Source organism: Mucor mucedo (genome assembly GCF_025094135.1).
Source record: "Mucor mucedo strain NRRL 3635 chromosome Unknown EV154scaffold_32, whole genome shotgun sequence".
Taxonomy (NCBI): Eukaryota; Fungi; Mucoromycota; class Mucoromycetes; order Mucorales; family Mucoraceae; genus Mucor; species Mucor mucedo.
The window spans coordinates 197,427-224,520 of NW_026252316.1; the positions used below are offsets into that span (position 1 = coordinate 197,427).

Consider the following 27,094-nt stretch of genomic DNA (forward strand, 5'->3'; position numbering starts at 1 on the left):
GCTGCTGCATCATTGGGGTAGCAGTGGACCTGATAATGGGCAAGGTAGTAGACTGCTGCAAATGTCGTTGCTGTTCATATTCCTGCTGCAACATGATGCGTTGCTGTAAAGTACCACTTGTATTGGGAGAGGATTCACGCGGATAATAGTTGCTATTATGATGATGATTGTAGTGGAAATCACTAGTATAAGGAGCTAAATAGTTATTAGGGTTGTTATTGTTGAAATTGGGAGTGATAATCATGGATGTGTTGTCCGGCATTGGAGGTGATTGCAGTATTTCATTATTTCTATTGGTAGTGTAAGCATAATCGATTCTTTGGTGTATGGATGAAGTAGAAGAAGGCGAAGAGGAAGGGGAGGTAAGATTGAATGGATTCAATAACTGTGGAGGAGGCGAATCAAAGGACTGTCTTGTCTCTGATAAAGAACGTAGAGGCTGAGAACGAATATAAAGTGTGCAGCTTGGTATAGACATGACTTGAACACCTTGTACAGCAGTTATTTTTCTCTTTTTTAACTCGCCTCTCTTGTTTCTCTTGTCAATCTCTGAATGAATCATATCCAATTGTAAATCAACCATTGAATCTAGAGACTGGTTTGTTAATTTTGTCATTTCTCTATAGACATCCAGCATCTTTGTAAGGTCAGATTCAACAGAGGAAGCCCAATCCTCATTGGCAGCTACAACCGAACATAGTTTTGTAGAAGCCATCACTAATTTCTGCACTCTATCCGTCACCTCTTTTTGTTTCATTCTTTTACGTTCTTCATTTAGGTGATTGTAAAATAGACGGTCATCCCAGCTGACGTTTGGAAATTGTGATTTTATAGCGGCACGAATTTCATCGTCCGTTGAGTTTTTACGCGCTAATTGAATGATTTTATCGACCATATCCTGAGGCCATTGGACGATTGAATGGTTATGTTCGCAAGCGGTGGGGTTTAATGACTTTCGAAAGGTCCACTGTGAGTATTCATCTTCGGATAAGACCACTCTCCATTTACACTCACAGTTCTTTAAAGGTCGCTTTCTTTGTGCTTGCTGACCTAAACCTTCACGTGAACAATAAATGTAGATGTTCTGTAACATATATATATTACATTATTAAATAAGCAGCACCCCTTTTTACTATTCTTTCTGTAAATACCTTATTGGCACCAGCTTCTTGTTTGATTGTGAATCCATATTCCTGGCAACTTTGGCGACAAAACTCTATAGCCTCCGTGCTGGACATAAACTTTTGTTGCAACAGGCCTTCATACAGTGGCTCCATCTAATTATTTATATATATATATATACATAATGAATGGTGGGTGATATGTGGAAAATAACAAACAATATACATACAGTGAAACTATTCGATTCTTGTCCCAAGACGACAGTCATTATTGTATTAGAAAAAGAATGTCTGTGATTTTTTATGATTTTGTAATTTTAATTTTAAAAAAAGAAGAAAAGAAAAGAAAAAGAAAGAAAAAAAAAGAGAGAGAGAGCTTGTTATAAAACCCTATGCCCCTTAATTCAAGGAGAAGGGGAAGAGAATGTAAAGACATATAAACAGACAAGTAAGGAGGTGTGTGAGAAATAACCGTTGAATGAAAAACTATTACAAAATAACGCCCTTCATTATATTTTATTATTTAAAAAGAAAGGGCATGTTAGACGCGTATATCTCCTTTTGTTGTTGTATCATTTTTTTTATATGTTATTTACTCCTTTAAGCTCTCCTTTTTTGTTAAAATCACCTCAATCGTATTTTGGCGGGCTTTTTCTTTATTTGTCTCCATGCATACACACATTGCATAATTCTCCCCCCACCAACACACACACACCGGGTGGCTTATCATCTCTTCATACCTAAAACCATCTTTTTTTTAGATTTATTTTTATTGCTTCTTTATCCTTATCTGACATTATTATGCCTCATTTAGAACTATTAGCCACTCTTGAAGGTAAAAATTACACTCATCTTCTGCAAAATCTCTTATTCATTAATATAAAGGTCATCAGGATCGCGTTTGGCAAGCATCTTGGCACCCCACAAAGACTTTATTAGCCACTTGTTCCGGTGACAAGACTGTGCGTTTATGGAAACCTGCAACACACAACAACTTCACTGAATGGCACTGTGTAGAGACATTAGAAGGCGCTCATAAAAGAACCATTCGTAGTGTTGCTTGGTCCCCAACCGGTAACGAATTAGCAACTGCCAGTTTTGACGCAACAACAGGCATTTGGGAAAACGACCCTCGAGATAACGATTGGGAGTGTGTAGCTACTTTGGAAGGCCATGAAAACGAAATCAAGTCAGTCTCATGGTCTTCTACTGGTGCACTTTTAGCCACTTGTTCTAGAGATAAAAGCGTTTGGATTTGGGAAGTCGAGTCGGATAATGATTTTGAATGTCTTAGTGTGTTACAGGAACATACACAAGATGTCAAGATGGTAGCATGGCACCCAAAGTTAGAAATATTAGCATCTGCTAGTTATGATGATACAATCAAGATTTGGAAGGAAGATGATGATGATTGGTATTGTGCAGATACATTAGAAGGGCATACATCCACTGTGTGGTCTTTGGATTTTGATGCTGAAGGTGAACAATTAGTCTCCGCTTCAGATGATAAGACATTACGTATCTGGAAAATGTATAAACCAGATAATGAACAAGGTGTGATCACACATAACGGCGAACCTACATGGAAGACAATCTGTACATTATCTGGCTATCATGACAGATGTATTTATTCAGTATCATGGTCCAAGGTCAATGGATGCATCGCTAGTGTGAGTGGAGATAATAGCATCCGTATATTCGAAAAGGATTCAGACACAACAGACCCAGATTCACCCAACTATAAGAACACAAGCACAACAAAGGATGCACATGGTGTCTACGATATTAACGGTGTGTCATGGTATCCCAATGAAACACACGGTGATTGGTTATCCACTGTAGGCGATGATGGCTTAGTGCGTATTTGGAGATGGGTCAAAGATTAATGGTTTATTATTTGAGTCCATAACTCATTCAACCAACCCGATATTTCATTAACCTGCTTGATCACCCTTTCCTTTTCTCTCTCGGATCCTTTAAACTTGTTTATATATCTTGTAATAAATTTATCTGGATGATATCTTGTCTGTTCTTTTCGTACAGTCTTTTTCGTTTCGTCAAAATTCATTTTCGGATCCACCAAAAATGCCTTAACAGATTCAAATGAAAATTCTCGGTTCATAACAGGCCATGGAATATCCTTCTTATGAATTTCTTTTAGTCTCTCCAAGCTGTCCCACCTATCCACATACTCTTTTCGATGTATTTCGACTTGTTTCAATGTCTGCAACTGTTTATATACATTGTGAGCGCGTATCCTCTCTGCATCTTCACGGGCCATTTTTTCTTTTTCTGCTTGTCGTTCTGCCTTCTTTTTTTCCTTGTGAGCCTTTCTTTTTTCTTCCGCTGCTATTTCTTCGGCATGTGTGCGTTTATACATGCCCGACACAATATGCTGGCGATGTTCTTCATCGGTCATGGCGGGTGTGGGTTGAACGTGTTCGTAGCTGCTGTAAAAGGGATCCTGTCCTTCATCGTCCATCATGGCTTCGAACATGCGCTGTCGCCAAGCAGCCTCGTTGTCATGGTGAGGTGGTAACCAGCCTTCTTCTTCTTCATAGAGTGTAGGTGGTTTGTATGGTTTTTCTTTCTTTTTCTTACTGCTACTGCTACTATGGTGATGTCGTCGACTTGACTCCTTCTTGTGTTCTTTGTATTTTAATTTTGGCATAGTTTAAAATACCAGAAAAAAAAAATTTTTTTTTTTCTGATTTATTATTATTTATGCGCGCGGGTGCATATTGAATCCATGTGCAATGATTTCACCCAGGAGAGCTAAACTTTAAAAAAAGTGACCCTGATTTTTATTTTTATTTTTTGGTTGCCGGGCGAAGAACCCTGCTTAAAAAAATAAAAAAAATTTACAGGTTGTGTTTTTCTTTTTAACCTTGTGATTTTTGACATGTTGAATAAATCAGCTTCTTGGATAGTCCGTGAATACAAACTGGTTATGGTGGGTGGTGGTGGTAAAAAGAAAAAGAAAAGAAATAATATTCAAGAAGAGCTTTAAAAAATATAAAGTATTCAAAACTCCCCCTTTTCGATAGGCGTGGGCAAGTCTGCCTTGACCATTCAATTCATTCAGTCTCATTTCGTGGATGAGTATGATCCCACTATTGAAGGTAAAATGTATACTTTAAATCAACAATGAACAAATAGACTGATGCCCGGTATAGATTCTTATCGAAAGCAATGTGTCATTGATGAAGAAACGGCACTCCTTGACGTGCTCGACACTGCCGGGCAAGAAGAATACAGGTGAGTGTGAAAATGATTTATTAAAGGATGTACTATGTTAACCTATGTACAGTGCTATGAGGGAACAGTACATGAGGAATGGCGAAGGATTTTTGCTGGTGTATTCGATCACTTCCCGCATGTCCTTCGAGGAGATTGAAACATTTTACCAGCAGATTTGCCGAGTGAAAGACAGAGACCACTTTCCGATGGTGCTGATAGCGAATAAGTGTGACCTTGAATATGATCGACAGGTGTCTAGTCAAGAAGGGAGAGATTTGGCACAGCATTATGGCTGCCAATTTGTAGAATCCTCAGCAAAAGAACGTGTTAATGTGGATGAGGCATTCCATGAAGTAGTGCGAGATATTAGACGATACAATAAAGAACAAGATACACAGACCGATGTCTCTGTCGTGAAAAATCAGCTTCAGCATCAACCCAAGAAGTCTAAATGTTGTATCCTGATGTAAAAAAAAATCTCCCTTTATATTCCCCTATTATTCTCATTTTACTCCGTTTTACATAAACTAGTGGCAATTTTCTGTCTTTCTTTTATGCAAGGAGTTTAACTCCCAAAACGAAAACACTAAAAAGAGATGATCTTGTGTAACGGATGGTTTCACCAATGAAAAATCTCACAGCTGATGTGCAAAAATTTAACAGGACAAAAACTATAAACCCTACACCACATATAAGGGGTTCAGTTATATGTGATCACACTCGGTTTCTTAATCGAGATTTGCCTCTTAACCTTGTTTCTTACAGCATAGTAACGTCATGGAATCCGTACAAAAAGAAAAAGAAAAAAAAGACAAGTCACAAAAACTCCGTGCACTGGTGAGAAAATGTTGCTCTCTTTTAATCATCTTGTTGTTTACTTGATTCCTAAAATATGAGATTCGGTTCATTAAGTGCGGAATTAGATGCCATTACGAGAGAGTTTGATTACGGCATCGTTCCTGGATCAGCCACTGTGTTTGTCAAGGATGAGGTGAACTGCATTGGACGCCTGGATCTGACGTTATTAGAAGGTGTCATGATTGTCTTGGAGGTAACTGATCAAGGCTACAAGGTACATTTATACATACAAAAAACATGAGCAGAGAAGACGAGAACGAATGCTGAAGTTTAAAAATTTCAGGTTACATCTTGCTCTCCACTTTGCAATGTGGATCCCGCACTGTCAACAGCACAAACAGTGCAAGCGCATTTAGAAGCTCCTTTCGAAAGCATGGAAAACTTACTAATGACCATTTCTCCCATGTTTCGTGCTCGTTTTCAACAAGCTCTTTATGACAAACTCCAAAGTGTGCAAGCACAGCAACAATTGGATACACCCTTGTTTGACACAACTGCCAGCAATGACCATAATCCCTTTGATGAACTAAACCATTGGATGAATTAACTTGTAATAAAAATAAAGAAAGGCAGTGTATATATATTTGTATAAAAAAACAAAAGAAAAGAAAATGGCGTGTGGTAATATGTGGGTGTGTATCTATAAAAGACTGCATATGGTACCGGTAATACCCATAATAGCAGCGATGGTGATTAAAGTCCAGGTGAGAACAATTTCTTTTCTAGAAATGGTGTCCCCAAACAACTTCAAGTGACACATCATGGGAAAGATGCCAGAGATAACAAACGAAAAGAAGGCACCGAGCAAAGACATGATTTTGTCGAAATTAGGCAACAAATAAGCAAGTACGACAATAAAGGCGGATGTTAAAATCACACCAAGTGTTTTCACTACAGGTTTTCTCCAGCTGCCTCTAGAAAACCAATGTTCAACAGCTTGATTATTTTGTAAGCCTAATTGCCAACTGAGTACTACAGGATTTAAGGTTAGGCCGTATTTGGCGATAGGGTTCATCGCAATCAACCAGACAGCAAGACGGTTTAATACTTGATTATATTGTGGAATCGTAACAAGGTTTTGTGTAATCTATATTTCAAAAAAAAAAAAAAAAAAAAAAATTAAAGATTGATTATACTACATGATAGATCTCTTATTGATCGTATGTACAACACTCTTTTATTTCCCACCCCTCACACAATTATTTCTCACACTTTAGCACTATTTTAAGTATTATTATTAATTATTTTGCTTACCTCTTGCATTGTAGCAGAACCAAACATGGCATATCCACAGGCAGCCACTGTCATGTAAACTATTGATGTTACAACATAGGTATAATTGACCATTTGATTGAAATCTCTTGGTGTGTTCATATCCCGATAAATTGTCGGGAATACAGCATGTCCTGCAAAGCCAGCCATAATCAAACCAAAACTCATTGGCACGGTCATCCAATCTTCTGGAAAGAATGAGGTGTCCTGGAGCGTGAACAAAAAGAAGAATATGGGTTACTATATTAGGTTAGTCTCTTTATTGTTAAACTTACAGCCATTTCGTGTAAACTTCCAGGGGCTTCTTCTTTAGATAAACCATCATAGATAATCACCACTAATAAGGCAAATACACTGAGGATACCAAGTAAACTTGTGTAAGACAAATGACGTACAGGTATAAACAAGGTAGGCGTAAGAATTAAGAAGGAAACGAGACGATAAAAAATGGGATCATGACCAGGGAACAAAGAATCGATACCGTCGCTTAATAAGACAACTAGTGCAACACTAGATTAAGGTTTAGATCTCCTACGGCACGGTGCAACATCAAGAATTAAGGATTTTAGCGTTACCTGCAAGTGACTAATTCGGTCAAGAAAAGAATAGATATAAAGAATCTTCCTCGAATACCAAAAGCGTATGAACCCATATCTCCATAGGTCCGTGAGTCTGGATCCGCATCCAAACATTTAGCTAGTAATTTAGCAGTGTAATTTGTCAAACCAAAACAAAAGGCAAATACAAAAACGCCCACTAACCAGCCAGCACACTATAATGTAATATCTTAATTAGTGAGGATAGACAATCATTCTCCAAAAAAATTATAAACTTACTTTAAAACCCAAGGGCAAGGCCAGGATGCCTACACCAATCAATATGTTGATAGAATTAAATATGCTTTGTGTAAAAGAAGATTTTGCATGTGTCACTTGGGTGGAAGGATAATTATCCGCTACTGTCATTATACTATTGCAAGTATCGATCTTTTGGAGATTAGGAAATAAGGGCGTTCTTTCATGAATCGTACCATCCGAATTTCGCCTCGAAGTATTTTCATACCTAAAGTTACTCATTGAGTATCGTTACACGATCATCTTTATTTCAAACTTACCGAGGCAAATAACTCGAGTGCAAGGATGAATGGTCATCTTCATCGTCTGTCTAATCAAATTAAACACACATTCCGTTCTTAATATCTTTTAATCCTTTGTATGCATATCCTACTTACCATGCCTCCTTCAGGAACTACCACATTTTCAGCCATGTGCATTAATGATGTTCTAGAATACGATCCAACAAATGATTCAAGGCGTCCTGTAAATGAACTGCTAAGCTCAGCGTCCTGTCCGTCATATCGACTAGTAGTTCGATGTGAAGGATGAAGGTTAGGAATTTGTAATTCTTTACCAGGCATTGATATAAAAATAATGAAGGAAGAAAGTTAAAAATAATCTGTTTAAAAGAAACAAAAAAAAATTTGCTTTTTTATTTCAAAAAAAAAAAAAAAAAAAAAAATCGGTCTTTTAAAGTGCTTGTTCTGCTAATACTCGTAAAGACAAACTAATTTGTTGCTTAACAAATTCTGTAGAAAATTTAAACATTTTATAGTTTGCATTAATATATCTTTTTCTTACCCATTTCTTTGACGGCTGCTTCATATTCTTCATTGGCAATCTGATTTTCTTGTTCAAGTGACCTTAAAAGATCAATCTAATACAGGATTAGCAACTATTCCTCGTTTGCGGGAGGTGCTGCATTTCGAGGGTCTATTTTTTCCTTACTTGTTCATCTTCAGTTTGGTCGATGCCGGGTAAAACTTCTATTAATGCATCAATTTCTTTTGCTTTCTTGACTAAATCTGATGCCAGCTCACGCATATTTTCTATATTACGGTCAGCTTTTATGTATGTCTAAAAAGAAAGGGAAAGGGCGTACCCTGAAATACGTGAGGTTCATCCGCTTGTACTAAAAAGAAAGAGAAAAAAGAGGTAAATGCTTGAACAACATGAAAAAGATCATTGTTCTACTTTTTGGTTGTGCCACTGGTATGTCTTTATTCAACTCGGCCATGCCTGACTTTTCGTGTACGTAATATATACTGTTTGTAAACATTCTCGCCATCTATTGCAAAAACACTTAGATCCCTGCATTCTAATCAAAAACAACAATAATTACTGCATCAATGGCATCCTGTAACTGAGTTAATCTATCCATGAGTGAAAACAATGTGCGAAAGAAAAAAGTCAGAACAGCGTCGCTTTTCTCAATGTCAGTCACATATTTAAAGTTGGACATGTATGCGAGCTTTCGCCTGTGTCTAGCGGTGGCATACTAAGCATAATAACAATGAAATCGTCAAAGTTGAAGGAAGTATAATAATTTAAAACAAATTCGGTAGTAATTCTCAAGGTTTACTAGCTCTTCTATATGTATCAAATCAAATGGAAAGTAAACAATCATAGCGTTATACTTGAATTTTGTCAGCTATGGACACCCTTTACAGCATACTTCTTCTGAACTGCAACACTGATCTTTAAAAACGTCTTATGGGAAATGTTCTGTTGACCATAAAGTACTTATTGTCAATGCATTGAAGCTGTATAATAAGGGATTTTTATCTATATGTTATCCAATCCTGTAATGCAAGTATGAATGAATATCTAATGTCGCTACGACTAAACTTTGACAGGACTCATACGTGTAACTACTTAGTTTTGTCTAGCAAGAAATGCTAATGATAAACAATTTTCTTTCAATTGTAGGATATTTATAGCTCTATATGCTTTGCCGTCGATATAGTCTGAGTAAATTTCTCACCATAAATCAATCACTCTACTGTAAATAGGAAACATATAAAACAAATACCATTCGCCGGCTTAACGGCAATAACTTATAAAAATTACACGAACAATTTTAATGCACTAAATAAATGACTATTTTATATGCGATTGAAATTGTTATCTCTCTTTCGATGATATACATTGATAAACGAATAGGATAACGTAGTAAGTACGGTATATGAGTAATATATATATATATATAAATGTAATGTATAAATAAAAACTAGATGGATGCGAAAGTGTTATGCTGCAGTACAAATAATCTATACAAGTCCGAAGCCCTTGGTATTCTCAATGGCTGTAATTAATCTATCACGAAGTTTCTGTCTGCTAGCATACTCGGGCAATAAAAGTCGACTAAAGCAGGTAAGTGCAGTAGGTAATCTATGTTAAAGAAAGATGGATGAATTTTTCTGTCGATTACCGCAGCAAGGTTTTCTTTTTTTTCTTTTTTTACCTGTCACTATCAGGACCGTTTCTTTGAATATAAAATGAAAGTTCCTTCAGTCCACCGACAGGTACACGATCACTTGCTGTAACGAACAGTAATAATTGTTTCTTTTGGTCGTTAGTTAAATCATGATGTACCACAGACCAGAATTGCCTGTGTAACCAAGATTTAGTATTGTTTGTTCTCATTTATTTTTTTCTCCTTTTTTTTTGTACCTTATAGTTGGGTGATCTGCATTATAGCCATCATCATACTCTGCCACACTCTCAAGTTCAGCCATATTCAGCTCGATAGAATCTGGGCCTTGACGAAGACCACATGCCACCATTTCCAATTCTTCAGCCGTACATAGACTAAGGGCTCGACTTCCAATAACGCTCCACATACCACGGCGCAAGGCCAATAGTTGCTCTTTTTGAGCAGTGTACATGAAGAAGGTACAATAATCCTTGACGTATTGTTCACGGTTCTCATTTGTTACAGGTACAACAGGATCATCCTTATTGGGTAACAAAGAGATGGTTTCAATCCCTTTACCGTAAATATCCATGGATATTTCATAATCCCGACAAAACACATCTTCCACTTGATCATGCCAATTCAATAACTGGCGAAGACCATTGCCTAGTCCAGGCCAACCTTCTTCTAAATCATCCAAAGTAAATAACACTTGTTTTTCGGCCATTATCTCAATCAATGATTCATTAGGCATGACTAAAACCTTCCACAAGACCTTGGGAAATTGGAGATTCATGATAACACCATTATATACGGATAGACCCATCATAACCCCTACCATTTCATACATACGAATATCAGGTTCGACAACATGACGAATCCAGCAAAGACGAGTCTGATCATCTTGAGAAAATAAACCTACCTCAGGCGACACTAATTTTTCAAAGAGGACACCAAAGAATTCTTTTTGGACACCGCCTTGATCCATACCTTCTTCACCACCGTGAATGAACTTCACTTTAAGAGGCTTTTTTAGATCACTCCACTTTCTGGATAACTGCTTTAAAGTGTCTGTAACAAAGTGTTCACGTCTAATTTCCAACAAGAGATAAGGGCACGTTGCACTACGGAGGTTAGTTTCCAAGTTCTTTAGCATGAGGGGGGCTTCAGAAAGGAGTTTTTGAGCATGAACAACCAGAGTATGATTAACACAAGCATCCTCATATTCCAGAGACATTTGTGACATAGCATCAATCAATACGACTTTGCGTTTAATAGAAGGTGGTAACAAAAAGGGATAACTAAACCAGGAGAATTGATATTCGTTTTCAAATGGATAAGGCAGTAAGCTAGAACTCGTTGTCATGAATAGACGAGATCGTCGTTGATGTTCACTTTCTCCCTGACGGGTAATTAAAGCTGAATGTCGGCCTTCTCCGTGCAATAATACTCGTTTCCATATGCGATATTCGTTTTTTATATTGAGCTTTTTACAAATTGAGTCACTGTAGAATGTTTCTATCGGTACAATAGGTGAATTTGGTGTCTTCATATTGGCTTGATCTAAAGTGTCTATCGTAAGTATGCATATATGTGTATGTAAAGACTCTCGTTTATCACTCACACACTAGTTCCAAACATTTCAAGGTCATGATGGCAGTATCTTCTAATCCATGCTTATATGGTCCCGTATGATAATGGTCGGACAGATACTGATGTAGATCACCAATGAACAAAGTCATACGTGTGGGATCCAAATTGGCCAACATGTCTAACATGAGTTTTCTTATGATGCTTGTCTTCTTTCGAGACATTTTCGATAAGACTTGGATCAATTTGTGGATCAAAATGATTTGGCTTGTAGAGGCAATAGAAGCAGCTCTTTTTTGATTGGTAGCGACATCATCCAATTTGGCGACTAATGCAGCTAGGCCGTCTTGTTCTTCCTTTTGTTTCTTTTCTTTGCAACAAATGATCCATTGTACGACGGCCATAATGGAGCGACACCATTCATACATGATGCGAGTATGATCTGATGCCTGTGCAGTGAGAGATTCCACGTTTAAAGCCATTCTATCCAAGAGGGTTTCGAAACTATCAGAGATAGCTTCCATGATTCTAATTTGGCGAGTATTTTTCAGTTTTTTATCTTGGTGAATGACCAACTGATAAAACCGTGTTAAATCCTCTAGCTGAATAAACTTTCCAGATAGGAAACTATTGCCAATGCCTTCCCAGCTTTGAAATATTGATCTACACCAGGTATCCATTTTATCTTCGGATATTGATTGAGTAACGATGGACCGATGCAAGTACTCTACCGCATGATCCAAATTAACGGATAGAGGAGGAATAGCTAATAGCATGTCAGTGTCCTGACGCTGCTCTTGATCGATTTGATAGTAGCCTTCATCAGCTATTATATGATCATCGTCATTATTAAAATGACTGAATAATTTCCAAAAATCCGTACTCCAATGGTGATCCTTTTGCTTCTTCTCCTTGGGTGGTTGTTTATTTAATAAGCCCATGAAAGGAGTGGAAGTGAAGAGAGATGTTAAGAACGGTTTTCGTGTAGGTTCCTGGGTATTATCTCTTTCTGTTTCCTTTTGTGTAACATGTACATGATCACTATTGATTATACATAACCTTGAGCCTGGCATGGAAGCTAGCTGTATTGACATGATCAGTGCAGCCTGCGGTTGTAAACTAAGAATACCGCCTATTATGAATTCTTTTTGTTAGTACTTTCATTGCGTATCATCTAGTCTATGTTTACCTCGTCCTGAAGCACAAAATTTGTTGAGGCAATCTCGCTGTTGACAACCTACGGTTAACTGTTCAAAATATTCTTCTATCCTCTCTTCGTATTCATTTTTGGCCTGTTTAAGCCTTTCTTTTCGATATAGTTTGCTGTTCTTCTTTTTTTCGAACTTTATGTTTGCTTTCGGTGTGATGACTAATGGACAAGATGGAGTTGTACTACTCGTTGATGAGGTTGGTTTTATATAATGGTCTCGTTTCAAAACCAGTTCTTTATCTGCAGCAAGTTTAATAGGTTTGAGGCAGTTATTTGTCGAGCCTGTAGAGGAACGACGCTTATTGTTGCTGGTGTTTTCCAAGTTGTCTGGCTGCGGTGTCATACGACTCGTAGATGGTTTAGGTGAGACCATGTAGTCTACAGTGTGGTCACTGTTAAAGTAAATCTCTTCCTGTCCAACTTGAGAGTTACTTGTAACAGGGGAAGAAGGTGCTTGTGTCTGATACAAGAACGAGTTGGATGCCATTAGTAAAAGAAAGAGATAAAAAGAAGAAAAAAAATAAAAAGCTCAATCAATTGGCTTTTGTTTGACCAAGGGACGTCACAAGTCACTTTTATTTTAATCGCCGCCAATGGTTTTTCCTTCAGTTTGCATTAAAAAGTGTGTGCCCAAACCGTGCCCCCTTTTTTTTTTCTTTTCTCTCTCTTTTTTTTCTCTTCTTCTTCTTATTTGAAAGATGGAAAGTAATAGTTACAGTCAAAAGCAAACAATTTTATCAGCTAAAGAAGATGATTATAATCAACAACAACAACAGTATGCGTCGTACAGTATGACTGACCAAGACATTGATGATCAAATTGCTACAATAAATAGCTTGACAATATCAGATCAACATCCAATGGACACTATGTTGGACACGTAAGTTGCTCTTTTTTTTATTTTCAAAAAAAAATCAGAGAGAGAGAGAAAAATGGGAGTGCAAAATAAAGAAAAGGGGTGTGGGTGGGGGCTAGAGGGCAGAGAAAAACACGAGTAAGGGGAAAACCATAAAAAAAAAAGGAGGGGCAAAAAGAATAACAAGGGATGTCAAATTGACTTTTCGTGTAACTCTTTCTAGGAGTGCTTCAACAAATGCTACCAAGTCATTCCGTAGTATATTTCCTGATAACACAGCATTTACTCCTCAGTCTACAGACAGACATTTGTTCCGTAATAACTCCTTTTGTAAGTGTGTGTGTGTTTATGCGCGTATTTAATTTGATGTAAAAAAAAAAAAAAAAAAAAAAAAAAACTAATTTAGACATTTAAAGCAATTCAGCCAGAATATAATAGTCCTTCCTCTTCTAGTAACAATTTGTTTATGAGATATGCTGAAGATGGTCATCAGCAATTATCACGTCGTGAGAGTTACCCCAACCTGGTAAATATCATCTATAAAATATCGCATGAAACTTATTTTACTTACTATCTACAAAGAGCACGTCATATATGGCAAATAGCAATGGCAATAACTATCCTGACTGGCATGGTTATATGCAGAACTTGACTACGGCAGAGCACCAACCGTCAGTAGAACATAACCTATTCTTGATGCAACAACAACAACAACAGTTTATTCAATCTCAACAAGAATATCGTAAATTTTCTGTTGATTTGGCATCCAAAAGGTTAGACATCAACAGATTGACGCCATCTTATTCAAACCCGGATCTTTCATCTGCAAGACGCATGGGTAGTTTAGATTCAGGAACAAGATTAACTAGAAATAATAACAGTAATACGTTTGATGATTTCATGGATCATCCAACCGTGCCTATCAGACAGAACTCTCTATTCAACAACTACAGCCAGTCTTCTTCTTCCTTTTCCAATCCTCCTTTATTATCTCCTTCCATTGCCACCACAATGAATCCATTACTTGTATCCCATCTCATGAGACAGATTCAACCCACTAGCATAAGCCGTCCTCCTTCACCCACAAGCCGAAAAAATTCCATGAACCAACTGAGAAGAACAAGCTCAGCTACTACCATGAACACCTCTGTCAATAACAATAACGAGGGAGATCGTTTTGCTTCTATTCGCTTGGAAGATGTTGTGGATGAGATATACTCCTTGTGTAAAGACCAATACGGCTGTAGATTCTTTCAAAAGAAACTAGAAGAGCAAAAACCAGATCAACGGGATCTTATATTCGTTCAAATATATCCTCACTTTGTGGAGCTTATGACGGGTAAAACTTAGCCCATCAGTAACATATATATGTGTGTGTGACTAACGCTAATATTATGATTTAGATCCTTTTGGCAATTACTTGTGTCAAAAGTTGATGGAGTACTGCACGGATGCACAAAGAACGATGATTGTTGAGCAGGTTGCTAACGCTGTAATTACAATTTCTTTAAATATGCACGGAACAAGAGCTGTTCAGAGAATGATTGAATTCTTGACCCTTCCTGAACAGGTAAGTTTGATTTTAGATTTACACTTATTATCTGCTTACACACCCCTTAAATATCAGATTGAAAAGACAATTGGAGCTCTCTCTCCAAATGTGGTCACTTTAATCAAAGATATAAATGGTAATCATGTCATACAGAAATGTTTACATCGTCTGTCTAGTACAGATAAACAATTCATTTATGATGCTGTAAGTGAAAACTGTATCGAAGTAGCCACACATCGCCATGGCTGTTGTGTGTTACAACGTTGCATTGACTTTTCTGCCGAAAGTCAAAAGGTAAAAAAATAAAACACTTGCACATTCTTTATAAGTTCCTAACAGATCTCCAGAAACAATTGGTCAATGAAATAATTCGACATGCCTTGACTCTGGTACAAGACCCATATGGAAATTACGTTGTGCAATACGTTCTTGAACTGGGTGATGCTCACTTTTCGGATCAATTAATCAGACAATTCATCGGTCATATTGGCGGATTGTCCGTACAGAAATATAGTTCCAACGTCATGGAAAAGGTAATCTATTAAAAAGGAGTAACAATAAGGGGTCTTTATTGATTTTCTATAATAAACATAGTGCATCCGTGTTGCAGAAGAAGATACTCGTCGTCACTTGATTGAAGAAATGGTCAACCGTCCTCAATTAGAGAAACTCTTGAAGGATTCCTATGCAAACTATGTTGTTCAAACTGCCTTGGATTTTGCCGAAGAGACTCAGCATCAAAAGGTAAATTATACATATTTTCAAATGTTTATACCCAACTGATACGCTTTTCTTTTTAATAAGCTGGGTGATTGTATTCGCCCATTATTACCAGCAATTCGCAACACATCGTATTGTAAACGTATTCAAGGTAAATTGAATCGAGGAGAACAGCAAAGACAGCAGCCTATGCAACAAACCCAACCTCAATACCAACAACAGCAGCAGCAACAGTTTCAGCTTCAGCAGTTCCAGCAGCAGCAGCAACAGCAACAGGGCTATAACCATCATTTAGGAGGTAGTTTAATAGGAGGAAATAACGTTCATCCTTTAATGACAAGCGAGGTTGGTTTTTCGCCCACTTCTCCCTTCGTTGGTCATCATCCTTTTTCAAACACATTTTCAAATCCTTAACTTCGATCTATTTTTTTTTTTTTGTAACATTCCCTCCTTCATAGGATTGTATTTACACTCTTTTTTTTATATCTCTATCATTTCTCACCAACGCACACACACACGCACACATACGAATTATATTTGTAGAACTATATAAAATAATCTCTTTACATTTTGGCGTCTCTCCTTGATACAGCTTTTACCACACACACCCCTTCTTTTTTTTTTTGCTTAATTGAAATTTATTTATAAAATAAAAAAAATAAAAAACGTAAACTAAGTTCGACGCATTGCTTATTTGCCTTTTTAGTCTCTGTTATTACCAAAAGTAAGATTATCCACGTTGTCAGATATAGTGCGGTACATATTATGGACAAGTCTACGATAAGCGGGCTTTTTGTAAGCATGGTCGAATTTGGTAAAGCGTTCTAAAACGTATTTAAGATTCCAAGCTACACTCTTAGTGAGAGCACCTATTTTTCTTATTGGAAACACTAGGCGGTGAGCACCCTCCGCGCGACGTCTCATATTGGCCGTTTCCACGCATTCGACTTCCGATTGAAACATCTTGACATAGTTTGATAACTGGTGAATCACAAAACCTTTTTCATACTCTTGTAGGCGATCTTGAAAGGTCCGGTAGTTTAATTCCAACATGTGTAGACTGTTTCGGATACGATTCAGATCATTTTCTGCATCATCATATGCATATCCTGCTTTTGAAAGTGCGTGCAAATGGTTGTACAAGGTGAATTCTTTGCTTCCTAACAATTTTCTCAAATGTTTCATTACCAAGATTTGAGTAGCTCGTAGTGGTACAATTGAGTCTTCAAAGATAGCAGGTGTAGTTCCGTAAGTCAGTAAGCCTCTATCTTCAGGATGTAAACGCCTATAATTAACATATGGCCAGCTGGTGTCATCGGTATCGGCATCGACATGGATAGGCTCCGACTCCGTAAAGTAAAACTTTATCTCACCAGGAGTTGGTACTCTAGAACCACCAGGTGGAGAAGGTATCGCTTCTATCTGAAAAAATAAGGGATCTCTACCGACCTCTTGTTCAGGTAAAATGGGAGGCGAAATACAAGCTAGCAAACGGCGTGTGTTTTTGTTCCACAGCAAAGAATGTAGACGATCTATTTTGTCCAATGTTGTTTCTATTGAGTCCTTGACCAAAGCTGATTGAACAGATAAATGCTCTTGATCGGGACGAAATAACCCAAAGGTACGTTCGAAGAACTCAAAAGTAGAAGGTGATGGTAAAGGCGTCATGAAGGGTATACCGGTAAAGATAGGTAAAGATTGCTTCTTTTTGATATTCACCATACTGTTTCTACCTGTCGTCTCATTGATATCTTGGTTTAATAATGTGTCTACTTGATCATGATGCATGAGATTGTACAAGATAAAATCACAGACAAGAGAATCTTGCGCAGCTATAAGCGTACTTGTTAGTAGCTTGTCAATAGATCTGTGATTAGACCCTTTGTAGAGTCCAATATTATGGGGAATATTGAGCGCGCGCAATACTAAATTGGTCAAGGCTCTAGCTAAAATATAAGGATCATCCTCGAATGTGATAGAAGTGTTCATGTAGTTTAGCATGGCATGCAGACGAGTAGAACGATGTTGAGTGAAAAGCTGAACCAATAACTGACGGCACAGAGCACGTGTACCAGGTTGATCTTCTCTGGAATACAATAACGTGGGTTGACTAGCTCCTTTCAACCATCCATTTATCTCTGCAATTGAAGCAGTGAATTGTTCTTCGGAAGTAAGATGCGCTCTAAATGTAGGACCAGCAGCAATGATCGGGAACAATGAAAAATATGAGATATTAGAACGAAATTTTATAGTGTTATTGATAGGTGACTGGGGACGTCTAATAGGACGAGGAGAAGGAGAAGGTGTTATGGCAACAGGAGGAGTATGGACTGCATTTTTTCGATTAAAGTACTGTTCAAGTTCTTTTCGGATAACATAGATACAGACAGCCACTACAAAGTAGAATTGAACCGTTTTTGGATAACAGAGTGAGGAATCGTAGACACACACAGATAGTGCGGGAAGTACGAAAGCAAAGAAACGCCAATGGTAATTCATAATGATTAAAGACAAAAGAGAAAAGTATCTGTATCTAATTTATATGTCTTTTTTTTTCATGGACAATGACCCCATGCTCATTGTGAAATACTAATTATCAACCAACGTAATATTACAATGAACCCTTTCTAATTTTAACAAGAGCTAATTTTAAACCATTAGAATATGACAATAAATCCCATCACTTTTACAATGAAACATTCGACGACTACAAAGAAAAAGAAGGATATACTGAACGATGTTTTATTTTTATATTTATTGAAATCTACTTAATGAAAGTCAGCAGCTTTACCGGTCTACATGAAAATTAAATGATGAGTTACGAGCAGCGAGTGAATTAAAAAAAAAAAAAAAGATGCTTAAAAGACTTACGGTTAATAAACCAACAATGAGACCAAAGAGGCCAAGAACAGAACCGAAAATTTCGACAACCAAAACTTTGACGAAAAGCTCAGGGTTTTGAGCATCAGCTAAAGCAGCACTTGATCCTGTGACGCCAACAGAAAGGCCACACAACAAGTTACATACACCAACAGTTAAACCACCCCAAAAGATAGCGTGACCTTTTAAAAGCTGTATTAGTTGACTTTATAGGTTGTCATATAGTAGTAACTTACCAGTGAAATAGTTGGAGTTGGAAAAGATATTTTCGGGAGGAACATCACTCAACTTGGCAGAATAGACGATGGCCATAATGACACCGTAAATAGCAACAACTTCACAGAAAATAATTGAAATCAAGTTTCTAGATTGAATACGAGGTGTCTTTACAGCACCACCTAAGAGTGCAGAACCTGTAATGAAGATACCCCTATAGAGGAATAAATATGGTTTCCCTGAAAAAAGACGCGTTCAATCTATTTTACCATGCAGCACCTGTGACAGAAAGACCAATACAAAGAGCCATACCGGTCAATGCCCAAGCAAAAGGTGAAGTTTCTTGAAGTAATTTACCAACATTGAATTCCTCACCAGAACCGGTGAAAAGCATATAAAGTCCAACTACTGTCAAGAGCGAGACTGTAAGTCCTGACCAATAACTATAAGCTCCTAAACTACTATATCCTGCCATGATGAACAAGCAAAACAGAAAAAAAAAGGGGTTATTTTACGAAAAGAAGAAGGTTTTATTTTTTGAAACAAAATAAAAATGAATCGGCACCAGAAAACTGACGTCACCTATTTCTCATTATGGATTCACAGCCAAATGTCCTTTCCACCACTGCCAGATTACGTGTTAAAGAAGCTGTCAGTCAGAGAGCAGCTGCTGAACAGGTATAAATCCATGCGTATGTGTATCTGCCCTGGAAAGATGCGTCATGTGACTCACTTATACCTGAATCTAACCAATCTGTAATCGTTTTTCTAATAGTATAAAATTCATCCAGAGGTAGTTCAAAAGGCAAATAGATGTACTTGTCAAGCAACAGTAGTAGTACTTACGTATAGGTAGAGCGACGTTACAAGTCGGATTTTTAAAACCGGGTAGGATACTCACCTTAAAATATATAAAATGATTTTTTTTCCCTCTTTCTTTTCTCTCTTTTTTTTTCCCAGCTAACAACATTATACTTATGGAAGGAGAAAACCGTCGTAATGCCTACAAGGAACGTAGTCGTTTCAAGCCTGAAGAAGTTAGACGTAGACGTGAGAATGCTCAAGTTGAAATCAGAAAGCAAAAAAAGGAAGAAAACTTGGCCAAGAGAAGAAATTTCAACGCGCAAGATATGGGAGAGGACTCTGATGATGATCTTGCCATGAACCAAGACGCAGAGGTATAACAGCTGAAAGCAAATTCAATGTAAAATTAACCTGGTGTTGTAATAGATTTTGAGCCAATTACCTCTCATGGTGCAAAGTTTATATTCTGAGGATCCCACTCACCAACTTCAAGCTACAGCTCAGTTTAGAAAGGTCTTATCCAGAGAGAAGAATCCTCCCATCAAGGAAGTTATCAGCTGCGGTGTAGTGCCTCGTTTTGTCGAATTTCTCCGTTCGCCTGACGGTCAAGTTCAAGTAACGTATAGACTATAATCAAGCAAATAATAAGAATCTGACATTCCCTTTTTATAATAGTTTGAGGCTGCTTGGGCCTTAACCAACATTGCGTCTGGTTCATCAGAGCAAACAGAAGTTGTAATTAAAGCAGGTGCCGTACCCTATTTTATCGAATTATTAAGTAGTCCCGTAGATGATGTCAAAGAACAGGTAACCCCCAGATTGATTGATTCCCTGTATTTTTTTTTTAATGTCTAAACCATAACCTTGTTGCTAGGCTGTCTGGGCCCTCGGTAATATTGCTGGTGATAGTCCCAAGTGTCGTGACTATGTCCTGGAAACAGGTGCCCTTCCCCCCTTATTAGCCATCTTTGAGGACAACTCCAAGCTTTCCATGATCCGTAACGCTACATGGACCTTATCCAACTTTTGTAGAGGCAAGAATCCCCAACCCAACTGGCGCCTGGTAAGTAGACAAGTATGGACTGTAATGATGACGATGAACTGATATCATATGTATGCATTGTTTAGATTTCTCCTGCTTTGGGCGTGTTGGCTAAATTAATCAACTCTACGGATGAAGAGGTGCTCATTGATACATGTTGGGCTATTTCTTACTTATCAGATGGTCCCAATGAGCGTATTCAAGCTGTCATTGAGTCTGGGTTATGTGGTCGATTAGTGGAATTATTAGGCCATCCTGCTACCACTGTACAAACACCTGCACTTCGTTCTGTTGGTAATATTGTGACTGGAGATGATTCCCAAACACAAATGGTATTGAACTGTGGAGCACTTGTTGCATTATTACACTTGTTGAGTAGCCCCAAGGAACCCATTCGTAAGGAGACATGTTGGACATTATCGAACATCACAGCTGGTAATACAAACCAGATCCAGGCTATTATCGACAGTGGTATTGTTGGACCTTTGATCCAGGTATTGATCACGGGAGATGTAAAGACCAAGAAGGAAGCCTGTTGGGCCATTTGTAATGCAACATCTGGAGGATTAAACAAGCCGGAACAAATCAAATTCTTGGTTAACCAAGGATGTATTAAACCTTTGTGTGATATACTTACATCGATGGATAACAAGATTATGTTGGTGGCATTAGATGGATTGGATAATATATTGAAAGTTGGAGATATGGAGAAATCAAATACGATGGATGGATTAAATCCTTATGCCTTATTGATTGAAGAATGTGGTGGTGTTGAATATATTCATGCTTTACAACATCATGAAAATGGTGAAATTTACAAGAAATCATACCAATTAATTGACAAATATTTCAGTGATGGTGATGAGGAGCAAGATACTGAAATGGCACCTGATACTGAAAATGGTCAATTTATGTTTCACAATGATTCACAGGGAGCTACATTTAACTTTTAACCTGACTGATTAAAATAAAATAACAAATTTTTTTTTCTCTCTCTCTTATTTTTTTTTTCCCTTCTTTTTTCTTTTCCCTTTTCTTTTCGTTAACAATATGTCTTTACTCCTAACAAAGACTTGTGAATACGCTATTCTAGTAACCATCCAACAAGGTTTTTTTTTTTTTTTTTTTTATATAAATATATATGTTTATAATACCGTTAAACAGGTACTGATAAGTTAAATTCAGGTCGTTATTTTCAAACGGATGCGACAATCAAGATTGAAACCGAACTAGATTTGAAATTACCACCTTCGATTGACGATTTGATTCCCACCAAAACGAATATATGTTCACCTCCTTCCAAAGTGGACAACCATGGGAACTGTAGCTTCAATGTTTCACTTGTTTATTTTGTTTCGCACAAACAGTTGACTAGATTAAGAAGAAATGAAGCAACCATGAGCATTTGTGTAAAGAAGGAAGATAAACACAACAACAAAATAGTCTTCTTAATAGCAGATGCAAAAGAGGTCATTCCTCAATCCGAACATAAATTAGACCACATTTACAAATTTGTAGCCGATAAAGGCGCGTGGTGTACCATAGCTAAAACTCGACAACAGCTGAAAGTAGGACTATTTTATGTAGCCATGCCAGACAATAACCATTCGAGTAACAATAGTATTGTATTAAATACGCCTTGTATACAATTAAGATCTCCACCTCCTACTCCTATCATGCCAAAAAGAGTGACTGCAACGAATAGTAATCGAAAGAAAAAAATCAGTTCAATTCTAGGCACATCGAATTCTGTTATTAGTTGTGCAACATCAATCATTAGTACAACTACAACAAATACAGGCAGAAAAAAGAAACCGTCCGTTAACAGCAGTAGCAGTAGCAGTAGTCATAGCAACAATGAACCACAAAAGATCCCTTTGAGACGCACTAAGTCTTCACTGGTAGACCTGAATATCGAAGAACTTGCCAATGTATTAAAAAAGATGAATATATTTTCTTCCGACAAACAGGCACCACCACTACCATTACCATTGTCACCCTCCGTTAGCATCCCACCAGAGCAATCATACCATCAGATTGGCAAAGGCACACTGCAGTATACGTTTTATTTCAAGATTATGTTTGTGGACCATTTCAAACAAAATCTGCTTCGCCAGTCCACACCCATTACCAGCAAAAAAATTCAGTACCTGAAGAAGCCTTATTTTGGTTACTCGTTTTTATCAAATTATAATTTATCACCTGTTGCGTCGATTAATTTACCAAATCAACATGACGGTAAATGCTGTTTCCAGTTACGTGGTCATTTTATTGATATTCAGAACTGGTTTCACGCACAAAACTCCATCGAGCTAAGTTACATTATTACAGACAAGTACACTAAAGAGACTGTGGGCAAAGCAAGAGTTCCCCTAAAATCACTTGATTCAAAGATATCTGATAAAATATATTCGGTTCATGATCTGGACAAGGAATCAGTGATTGCTAAAGTCACTGTGCGCATTGGTCTGGTGAGTGGTTGGCACAAGGAAGAAGAATACGAAAAGATTGATACAAGAGATGATCCATGGGATATATTTAATAATAAAAAACAGAGACATCATTCACAATCTTCAGTACCCACTTTATTAACAAGTTCAACTACTTCCTCGACAAAATCATCCACCAATAACCAAGTACCTTCCATACAATATATACAGCGTCCATCTCTAAAGAAATCCAAATACATGACATCCTACAAATAATTACCTCTTTCTTTTCTTTTCTTGTATATAATCTACCCTTTATTCTTTCTTTTATTATAATAAATCCTTTTTTAACTATTGGATAAAATGTCTTCGGCCTGTAATACAATCTCTTGCAGCGAATGGGTCAGTCTTGAAAGTACCTTGTTTTGTTCAGGCGGTACTCTTCTTCTTAGCCTTTCTAGTCGTGTCATGGCATCGTCGAATTGAGCGAGATCTCCATAAGGGTTTGTGTTTTTCAGGATGGGTGCCAACTGTACATTGGATCGGTAGTCAAACAATGGGTCAAATCGCTTTGTGGTGCTTGTGGATACGGGTGCTGGTAAGGAGAACGGGGTCCGTTTTGGCACAATATAATCTTCAATAGCAGGCACTGTTGCTTGAGTTGTTTGTATATTGGCCTTCTTCTTGTTATATATTCGACGTATCTTTTTTTCTGCCTCTTTCACTTTTTCTTCATCGTCATCATCGTTGGAGGAATCCAACTCATCTAAGTCCTCACCATCTATCTCACCGTTTTCGGAGACCATGATTCTTTTTCTACGTTTAATCACACTCCGTTTCATACTCACTGGTCTATGTACAGCATGGAGTTTATAATACAAACCACAGGCATTACATATAGTGTTGCCTGCTTCATCACGACGCCATAAAGGTGTGGTTGTTGTTCGACAATTAGCGCAAATTAAAGCATGTCGATTGACTTGATGTTGGTTGAATGCAGGACAGCCTTCACAGGAAGGCGAACCACCTGTTCCGTTACATTGACCTCCTCCAGGACAGGAACCTAGAGGAGCATTTGGAAAGGATTGTGCTTTTTGCTGTTGTTGAAACTGTTGCTCTTGTTGCTTTTTACGTTTCATGGAAGGTGGTCGCAAAGTATTTCTGGCTTTGAGGTATAATCCACAAGCGTTACAAATAGTATCGCCATTAGGAGCTCTTCTCCAAAGTGGAGTTGTGGTTGTGCCACAGTTGGAGCACATTGTGGCGGAAACTTCATTGGGTGCAAGCTCCTTTTTCTTTTGTGCTTGTTGCTGTATCTGTTGCTGAGGTTGTGTAATCACCATAGTATTTATATTAAAAAGAAAAAGATTATTCTTGATTGTATAATTTGTATTGTAAATGATTAACTTGTTTTTTTTGTGACAACTTTTTTTCATTGGCTCAGTTTTTGTGTTGTCGCTTTTCCATCGTTTTTTACTGTCAATGAAGATGATATTACGGCTGTACATCACTCGCATGCATATATTTATGTCACCTGCTAACAAAAATCGAGTAATTCAAAAGGGATCAGGGAGCCAATAGATTTTTTTTTGTATTTTTTATTCTGCTGTGCGTGCGTGTGTGTGTGTTTACAGTCCCCGAGCTCAACATCATCGAAAATAGGAGACACCACCACTTCCATTAGGGCGAACTCAAACGATACTTTCAGCGTTATCGACTAATTATTCTGGCTTTTGAAAGACTGTTGGCATAGCCAACTTATATATATATATGTATATATATACATGTTGCAGCGGAACATAATACTGTTTTTATTGACCACGATATACAGCGTTTGGCTCTGTATTTTGATACATAACAGTAATAACATGCAATAAGACACGGTTTGTTTATTTAAAACGCTCAAAAAGTATCATTATGCGCCGCTTTTAGAAGAGGAACGTGCCAATACTTTTTTTTTTTGCTTCCTCTAATTGGACAAATCCTGATAATGCCTCTCTGCTATCATCAACTTAAACAGCGATTTTTCATAGTAAATAATATTATGAAACCCAGACGTAGCTTACGTTTACGTGTCAAACTCACCAGAGCGAATCCATTTTATACATTTAGAAGAGACAGCCATGAACTGCTACCTTATCTTTGCGGGCCAAATAATCAGTATTAGCCATATATTCCGCCGAATACTTTGTTGCTAGTATAGCCATGTGTTTGTCTTGTTCGCTTCAAGCCTTTCCAGGTTTCGGCATTACTTTGTTGAATGTACTGCAAGTAGTTATTCTGTCTGCAGTTGCCTTCTTTCATTTCAACCACAATAGGTTATGGTAGATGAGGAAAGAGGCTTACGACATGATAATTTACACTCCTACCTCTCCTGAACATAAAAAAAAAAAAAAAAGCAGTAAAAATATATTCCAAATGTACACTTGGAAAGCGTTGATTTGGCAGAAATTAATTGAGACTATAAAAATAACGAAATTTAAATATTTTTTCTTTCTTTTTCAACTTTAGATATAAAAAAATGTCTTTCTTTAAGAAGCTTTTTTTCTTACTTGTGGCTATTAATACAGCCTTCCTCAGTTATGATTATTATCAAGGTGGTCAGATTGGATTTAATTTAGTAGAGAACGCTAAACAGTTGAATAAGGAAAAGCTTGCCAGTTACCTTGTCGAAATCAAATCCACAACACCCGAAAAGTTAGCAGGTCATGTAAATAACGCGTTTGCTCAACTTAAGAATGTCAACTCTGCTACAGATGTTCTCCAGCTTATCCGTGAAAAGACCTCTGTTGGCGGTGGTGCTGGCTCAGGAAAGAACAGTGTCGAATACGAAGGTAACGTTGTCATCTTGACTGATGGTAATTTCAAGACTGTCATGGATGGTTCAAAGCCTGCTCTCGTTGAATTCTATGCTCCTTGGTGTGGTCACTGTAAGAACTTGGCACCTGTCTGGTCTCAATTAGCTGATGCCTTTTCTCATCAAAAGGCCAATGTTGTTGTTGCTAAAATTGATGCTGATACTCACCGTGAGACTGGTACTTTGTTTGGTGTACAAGGCTTCCCTACTTTAAAATGGTTCCCCCAAGGTGTTAACTCTCCTCAGGGTGTTGAAGACTATAAAGGTGGCCGTGATTTGACTTCTCTTGCCAACTTTATCCGTGAAAAGACCGGTATCTCTCCTCGTATCAAGTCTCAAAAGTCTGACGTTGTTGAATTAAACACCAAAAACTTTCACCAAGTCGCTTTAAACCCCAACAAGAACGTGATTGTTGAGTTCTATGCCTCATGGTGTGGTCACTGTAAAACACTTGGTAAGTTATTTTATGCCATGATAAGCACGTGAAAGAAGAAGAAAAAAAAACTTACAGTTTGTATGTATGATAGCTCCTATCTGGGAAAAGGTTGCTAGTACCTTTGCCAATGAGGAAAACGTAAGTTCTAGATATAACCATTTTGTGCGCATGATAATTAAGACCATCTTCTTTCTATTAGTGTGTTGTTGCCAAAATCGATGCTGATTTAGAAAGAGATATTGGTACTGAATTCGATATTTCTGGTTTCCCTACCATCAAGTTCTTCCCTGCAGGAGAAACTGAACCCGTTGCATACGAAGGTGGTCGTTCGGAACAAGCTTTTGTTGATTTCCTTAACAAGAAGTGTGGTACTCACCGTGTTGTTGGTGGTGGTTTAGAACCTGTTGCTGGACGTATTCACAAGTTGGATACCTTGGCTATCCAATTTATTAAGGATGCTGCTGCTCGTGAAAAGATTCAAGCTGAAGCTGCTCAACATGCCAAAGAAATCGGTACCCGTTATGCCAATTACTATGCTAAAATCATGGAAAAGGTCTCTCAACATGGCGAGGATTTCCTCAACACTGAAAAGGCCCGTCTTGCCAAAATCGCAAACTCTGATGATGTTGCAACCTCCAAGTTGGATGACTTTAATATTCGCAAGAACATTTTAGCTGCCTTTGATAAAAAGGCTACTCCTGTTGCTGAAACAACTGTGTAAACAAATATAAAAATTTAATAAAAAGCAGAAGAAAGCAG

General features: G+C 37.6%; 15 protein-coding genes across 15 annotated transcripts; 7 read left to right on the forward strand and 8 right to left on the reverse strand.

The window, feature by feature from the left end:
• Window positions 1-9: 9 nt before the first annotated feature.
• Window positions 10-1,433, reverse strand: EV154DRAFT_550581 (uncharacterized protein; the record flags this gene model as incomplete). Its single annotated transcript, XM_051604933.1, has 4 exons — window positions 1,352-1,433; window positions 1,152-1,277; window positions 184-1,084; window positions 10-152 (listed from the first exon to the last, which is right to left on the reverse strand). Exons 1-4 carry the CDS (start codon window positions 1,388-1,390, stop codon window positions 10-12), a joined length of 1,209 nt encoding a protein of 402 aa, XP_051459060.1. The 5' UTR covers window positions 1,391-1,433.
• Window positions 1,434-1,796: 363 nt separating this feature from the next.
• EV154DRAFT_186354 (WD40-repeat-containing domain protein) lies at window positions 1,797-3,129 on the forward strand. The gene is made up of 2 exons (XM_051594267.1): window positions 1,797-1,956; window positions 2,007-3,129. The coding sequence occupies exons 1-2, from the start codon at window positions 1,923-1,925 to the stop codon at window positions 3,005-3,007; spliced, it is 1,035 nt and encodes a 344-aa protein (XP_051459061.1). The 5' UTR covers window positions 1,797-1,922; the 3' UTR covers window positions 3,008-3,129.
• EV154DRAFT_403603 (uncharacterized protein) lies at window positions 3,016-3,786 on the reverse strand (the record flags this gene model as incomplete). Its single annotated transcript, XM_051595327.1, has 1 exon — window positions 3,016-3,786. A coding segment is annotated over one exon (771 nt), but the record flags the coding sequence as incomplete, so codon positions are not given.
• A 143-nt stretch (window positions 3,787-3,929) lies between these two features.
• Window positions 3,930-5,042, forward strand: EV154DRAFT_186356 (ras-like protein 1). Its single transcript, XM_051594268.1, has 4 exons — window positions 3,930-4,087; window positions 4,169-4,243; window positions 4,298-4,379; window positions 4,432-5,042. Exons 1-4 carry the CDS (start codon window positions 4,024-4,026, stop codon window positions 4,829-4,831), a joined length of 621 nt encoding a protein of 206 aa, XP_051459063.1. The 5' UTR covers window positions 3,930-4,023; the 3' UTR covers window positions 4,832-5,042.
• Window positions 4,952-5,813, forward strand: EV154DRAFT_186400 (uncharacterized protein). The gene is made up of 2 exons (XM_051594269.1): window positions 4,952-5,433; window positions 5,503-5,813. The coding sequence occupies exons 1-2, from the start codon at window positions 5,254-5,256 to the stop codon at window positions 5,764-5,766; spliced, it is 444 nt and encodes a 147-aa protein (XP_051459064.1). The 5' UTR covers window positions 4,952-5,253; the 3' UTR covers window positions 5,767-5,813.
• Window positions 5,814-5,829: 16 nt separating this feature from the next.
• Window positions 5,830-8,009, reverse strand: EV154DRAFT_504393 (transmembrane amino acid transporter protein-domain-containing protein). Its single transcript, XM_051601043.1, has 7 exons — window positions 7,723-8,009; window positions 7,606-7,655; window positions 7,328-7,553; window positions 7,067-7,263; window positions 6,767-7,001; window positions 6,474-6,698; window positions 5,830-6,306 (listed from the first exon to the last, which is right to left on the reverse strand). The coding sequence occupies exons 1-7, from the start codon at window positions 7,906-7,908 to the stop codon at window positions 5,860-5,862; spliced, it is 1,566 nt and encodes a 521-aa protein (XP_051459065.1). The 5' UTR covers window positions 7,909-8,009; the 3' UTR covers window positions 5,830-5,859.
• EV154DRAFT_504397 (uncharacterized protein) lies at window positions 7,976-8,738 on the reverse strand. Its single transcript, XM_051601044.1, has 5 exons — window positions 8,670-8,738; window positions 8,522-8,615; window positions 8,430-8,459; window positions 8,276-8,376; window positions 7,976-8,204 (listed from the first exon to the last, which is right to left on the reverse strand). Exons 1-5 carry the CDS (start codon window positions 8,706-8,708, stop codon window positions 8,109-8,111), a joined length of 360 nt encoding a protein of 119 aa, XP_051459066.1. The 5' UTR covers window positions 8,709-8,738; the 3' UTR covers window positions 7,976-8,108.
• A 667-nt stretch (window positions 8,739-9,405) lies between these two features.
• EV154DRAFT_504399 (uncharacterized protein) lies at window positions 9,406-13,031 on the reverse strand (the record flags this gene model as incomplete). Its single annotated transcript, XM_051601045.1, has 5 exons — window positions 9,406-9,718; window positions 9,792-9,938; window positions 10,001-11,306; window positions 11,368-12,465; window positions 12,523-13,031. Coding segments are annotated over 5 exons (3,181 nt in total), but the record flags the coding sequence as incomplete, so codon positions are not given.
• A 201-nt stretch (window positions 13,032-13,232) lies between these two features.
• EV154DRAFT_504400 (armadillo-type protein) lies at window positions 13,233-16,355 on the forward strand. The gene is made up of 9 exons (XM_051601046.1): window positions 13,233-13,423; window positions 13,623-13,729; window positions 13,816-13,925; window positions 13,982-14,738; window positions 14,803-14,969; window positions 15,027-15,245; window positions 15,299-15,484; window positions 15,546-15,695; window positions 15,756-16,355. The coding sequence occupies exons 1-9, from the start codon at window positions 13,242-13,244 to the stop codon at window positions 16,083-16,085; spliced, it is 2,208 nt and encodes a 735-aa protein (XP_051459068.1). The 5' UTR covers window positions 13,233-13,241; the 3' UTR covers window positions 16,086-16,355.
• An 18-nt stretch (window positions 16,356-16,373) lies between these two features.
• On the reverse strand, window positions 16,374-18,170 carry EV154DRAFT_601530 (uncharacterized protein; the record flags this gene model as incomplete). Its single annotated transcript, XM_051607233.1, has 1 exon — window positions 16,374-18,170. One exon carries the CDS (start codon window positions 18,168-18,170, stop codon window positions 16,374-16,376), a length of 1,797 nt encoding a protein of 598 aa, XP_051459069.1.
• Window positions 18,171-18,318: 148 nt separating this feature from the next.
• Window positions 18,319-19,273, reverse strand: EV154DRAFT_504401 (uncharacterized protein). Its single transcript, XM_051601047.1, has 4 exons — window positions 19,037-19,273; window positions 18,788-18,981; window positions 18,543-18,733; window positions 18,319-18,466 (listed from the first exon to the last, which is right to left on the reverse strand). The coding sequence occupies exons 1-4, from the start codon at window positions 19,240-19,242 to the stop codon at window positions 18,440-18,442; spliced, it is 618 nt and encodes a 205-aa protein (XP_051459070.1). The 5' UTR covers window positions 19,243-19,273; the 3' UTR covers window positions 18,319-18,439.
• A 384-nt stretch (window positions 19,274-19,657) lies between these two features.
• EV154DRAFT_504403 (armadillo-type protein) lies at window positions 19,658-21,612 on the forward strand. Its single transcript, XM_051601048.1, has 5 exons — window positions 19,658-19,945; window positions 19,998-20,186; window positions 20,247-20,378; window positions 20,446-20,634; window positions 20,700-21,612. The coding sequence occupies exons 1-5, from the start codon at window positions 19,745-19,747 to the stop codon at window positions 21,564-21,566; spliced, it is 1,578 nt and encodes a 525-aa protein (XP_051459071.1). The 5' UTR covers window positions 19,658-19,744; the 3' UTR covers window positions 21,567-21,612.
• Window positions 21,596-23,358, forward strand: EV154DRAFT_504406 (uncharacterized protein). Its single transcript, XM_051601049.1, has 2 exons — window positions 21,596-21,721; window positions 21,799-23,358. The coding sequence occupies exons 1-2, from the start codon at window positions 21,664-21,666 to the stop codon at window positions 23,316-23,318; spliced, it is 1,578 nt and encodes a 525-aa protein (XP_051459072.1). The 5' UTR covers window positions 21,596-21,663; the 3' UTR covers window positions 23,319-23,358.
• EV154DRAFT_462373 (uncharacterized protein) lies at window positions 23,359-24,301 on the reverse strand (the record flags this gene model as incomplete). The annotated part of the gene is made up of 2 exons (XM_051597587.1): window positions 23,359-24,048; window positions 24,175-24,301. 2 exons carry the CDS (start codon window positions 24,299-24,301, stop codon window positions 23,390-23,392), a joined length of 786 nt encoding a protein of 261 aa, XP_051459073.1. The 3' UTR covers window positions 23,359-23,389.
• A 1,093-nt stretch (window positions 24,302-25,394) lies between these two features.
• Window positions 25,395-27,094, forward strand: EV154DRAFT_550593 (thioredoxin-like protein). Its single transcript, XM_051604934.1, has 3 exons — window positions 25,395-26,353; window positions 26,427-26,473; window positions 26,535-27,094. The coding sequence occupies exons 1-3, from the start codon at window positions 25,564-25,566 to the stop codon at window positions 27,054-27,056; spliced, it is 1,359 nt and encodes a 452-aa protein (XP_051459074.1). The 5' UTR covers window positions 25,395-25,563; the 3' UTR covers window positions 27,057-27,094.

Bases quoted from the DNA above. Each gene is read 5' to 3' on its own strand.
- EV154DRAFT_186354 (XM_051594267.1), top strand. From the start codon at position 1,923: ATGCCTCATTTAGAACTATTAGCCACTCTTGAAG. The intron at 1,957-2,006 runs GTAAAAATTACA...ATTAATATAAAG, and splicing joins ACTATTAGCCACTCTTGAAG to GTCATCAGGATCGCGTTTGG.
- EV154DRAFT_186356 (XM_051594268.1), top strand. From the start codon at position 4,024: ATGTTGAATAAATCAGCTTCTTGGATAGTCCGTGAATACAAACTGGTT. The intron at 4,244-4,297 runs GTAAAATGTATA...TGCCCGGTATAG, and splicing joins GTATGATCCCACTATTGAAG to ATTCTTATCGAAAGCAATGT. The intron at 4,380-4,431 runs GTGAGTGTGAAA...ACCTATGTACAG, and splicing joins GCCGGGCAAGAAGAATACAG to TGCTATGAGGGAACAGTACA.
- EV154DRAFT_186400 (XM_051594269.1), top strand. From the start codon at position 5,254: ATGAGATTCGGTTCATTAAGTGCGGAATTAGATGCCATTACGAGAGAG. The intron at 5,434-5,502 runs GTACATTTATAC...TAAAAATTTCAG, and splicing joins TAACTGATCAAGGCTACAAG to GTTACATCTTGCTCTCCACT.
- EV154DRAFT_504393 (XM_051601043.1), bottom strand. From the start codon at position 7,908: ATGCCTGGTAAAGAATTACAAATTCCTAACCTTCATCCTTCACATCGA. The intron at 7,656-7,722 runs GTAAGTAGGATA...TAATTTGATTAG, and splicing joins TAGTTCCTGAAGGAGGCATG to ACAGACGATGAAGATGACCA. The intron at 6,307-6,473 runs GTAAGCAAAATA...TTTGAAATATAG, and splicing joins GTTCTGCTACAATGCAAGAG to ATTACACAAAACCTTGTTAC.
- EV154DRAFT_504397 (XM_051601044.1), bottom strand. From the start codon at position 8,708: ATGGATAGATTAACTCAGTTACAGGATGCCATTGATGCA. The intron at 8,616-8,669 runs GTAATTATTGTT...TTTTTGCAATAG, and splicing joins TACAGGATGCCATTGATGCA to ATGGCGAGAATGTTTACAAA. The intron at 8,205-8,275 runs GTAAGGAAAAAA...ATCCTGTATTAG, and splicing joins ACCAAACTGAAGATGAACAA to ATTGATCTTTTAAGGTCACT.
- EV154DRAFT_504400 (XM_051601046.1), top strand. From the start codon at position 13,242: ATGGAAAGTAATAGTTACAGTCAAAAGCAAACAATTTTATCAGCTAAA. The intron at 13,926-13,981 runs GTAAATATCATC...CTATCTACAAAG, and splicing joins GTGAGAGTTACCCCAACCTG to AGCACGTCATATATGGCAAA. The intron at 14,970-15,026 runs GTAAGTTTGATT...CTTAAATATCAG, and splicing joins TCTTGACCCTTCCTGAACAG to ATTGAAAAGACAATTGGAGC.
- EV154DRAFT_504401 (XM_051601047.1), bottom strand. From the start codon at position 19,242: ATGGCAGGATATAGTAGTTTAGGAGCTTATAGTTATTGGTCAGGACTT. The intron at 18,982-19,036 runs GTAAAATAGATT...ATTCCTCTATAG, and splicing joins TCTGTCACAGGTGCTGCATG to GGGTATCTTCATTACAGGTT. The intron at 18,734-18,787 runs GTAAGTTACTAC...AGCTTTTAAAAG, and splicing joins CAACTCCAACTATTTCACTG to GTCACGCTATCTTTTGGGGT.
- EV154DRAFT_504403 (XM_051601048.1), top strand. From the start codon at position 19,745: ATGGAAGGAGAAAACCGTCGTAATGCCTACAAGGAACGTAGTCGTTTC. The intron at 19,946-19,997 runs GTATAACAGCTG...GTGTTGTAATAG, and splicing joins CCATGAACCAAGACGCAGAG to ATTTTGAGCCAATTACCTCT. The intron at 20,635-20,699 runs GTAAGTAGACAA...TGCATTGTTTAG, and splicing joins CCCAACCCAACTGGCGCCTG to ATTTCTCCTGCTTTGGGCGT.
- EV154DRAFT_504406 (XM_051601049.1), top strand. From the start codon at position 21,664: ATGTCTTTACTCCTAACAAAGACTTGTGAATACGCTATTCTAGTAACC. The intron at 21,722-21,798 runs GTTTTTTTTTTT...AGTTAAATTCAG, and splicing joins TCTAGTAACCATCCAACAAG to GTCGTTATTTTCAAACGGAT.
- EV154DRAFT_550593 (XM_051604934.1), top strand. From the start codon at position 25,564: ATGTCTTTCTTTAAGAAGCTTTTTTTCTTACTTGTGGCTATTAATACA. The intron at 26,354-26,426 runs GTAAGTTATTTT...TATGTATGATAG, and splicing joins TGGTCACTGTAAAACACTTG to CTCCTATCTGGGAAAAGGTT. The intron at 26,474-26,534 runs GTAAGTTCTAGA...TCTTTCTATTAG, and splicing joins CCTTTGCCAATGAGGAAAAC to TGTGTTGTTGCCAAAATCGA.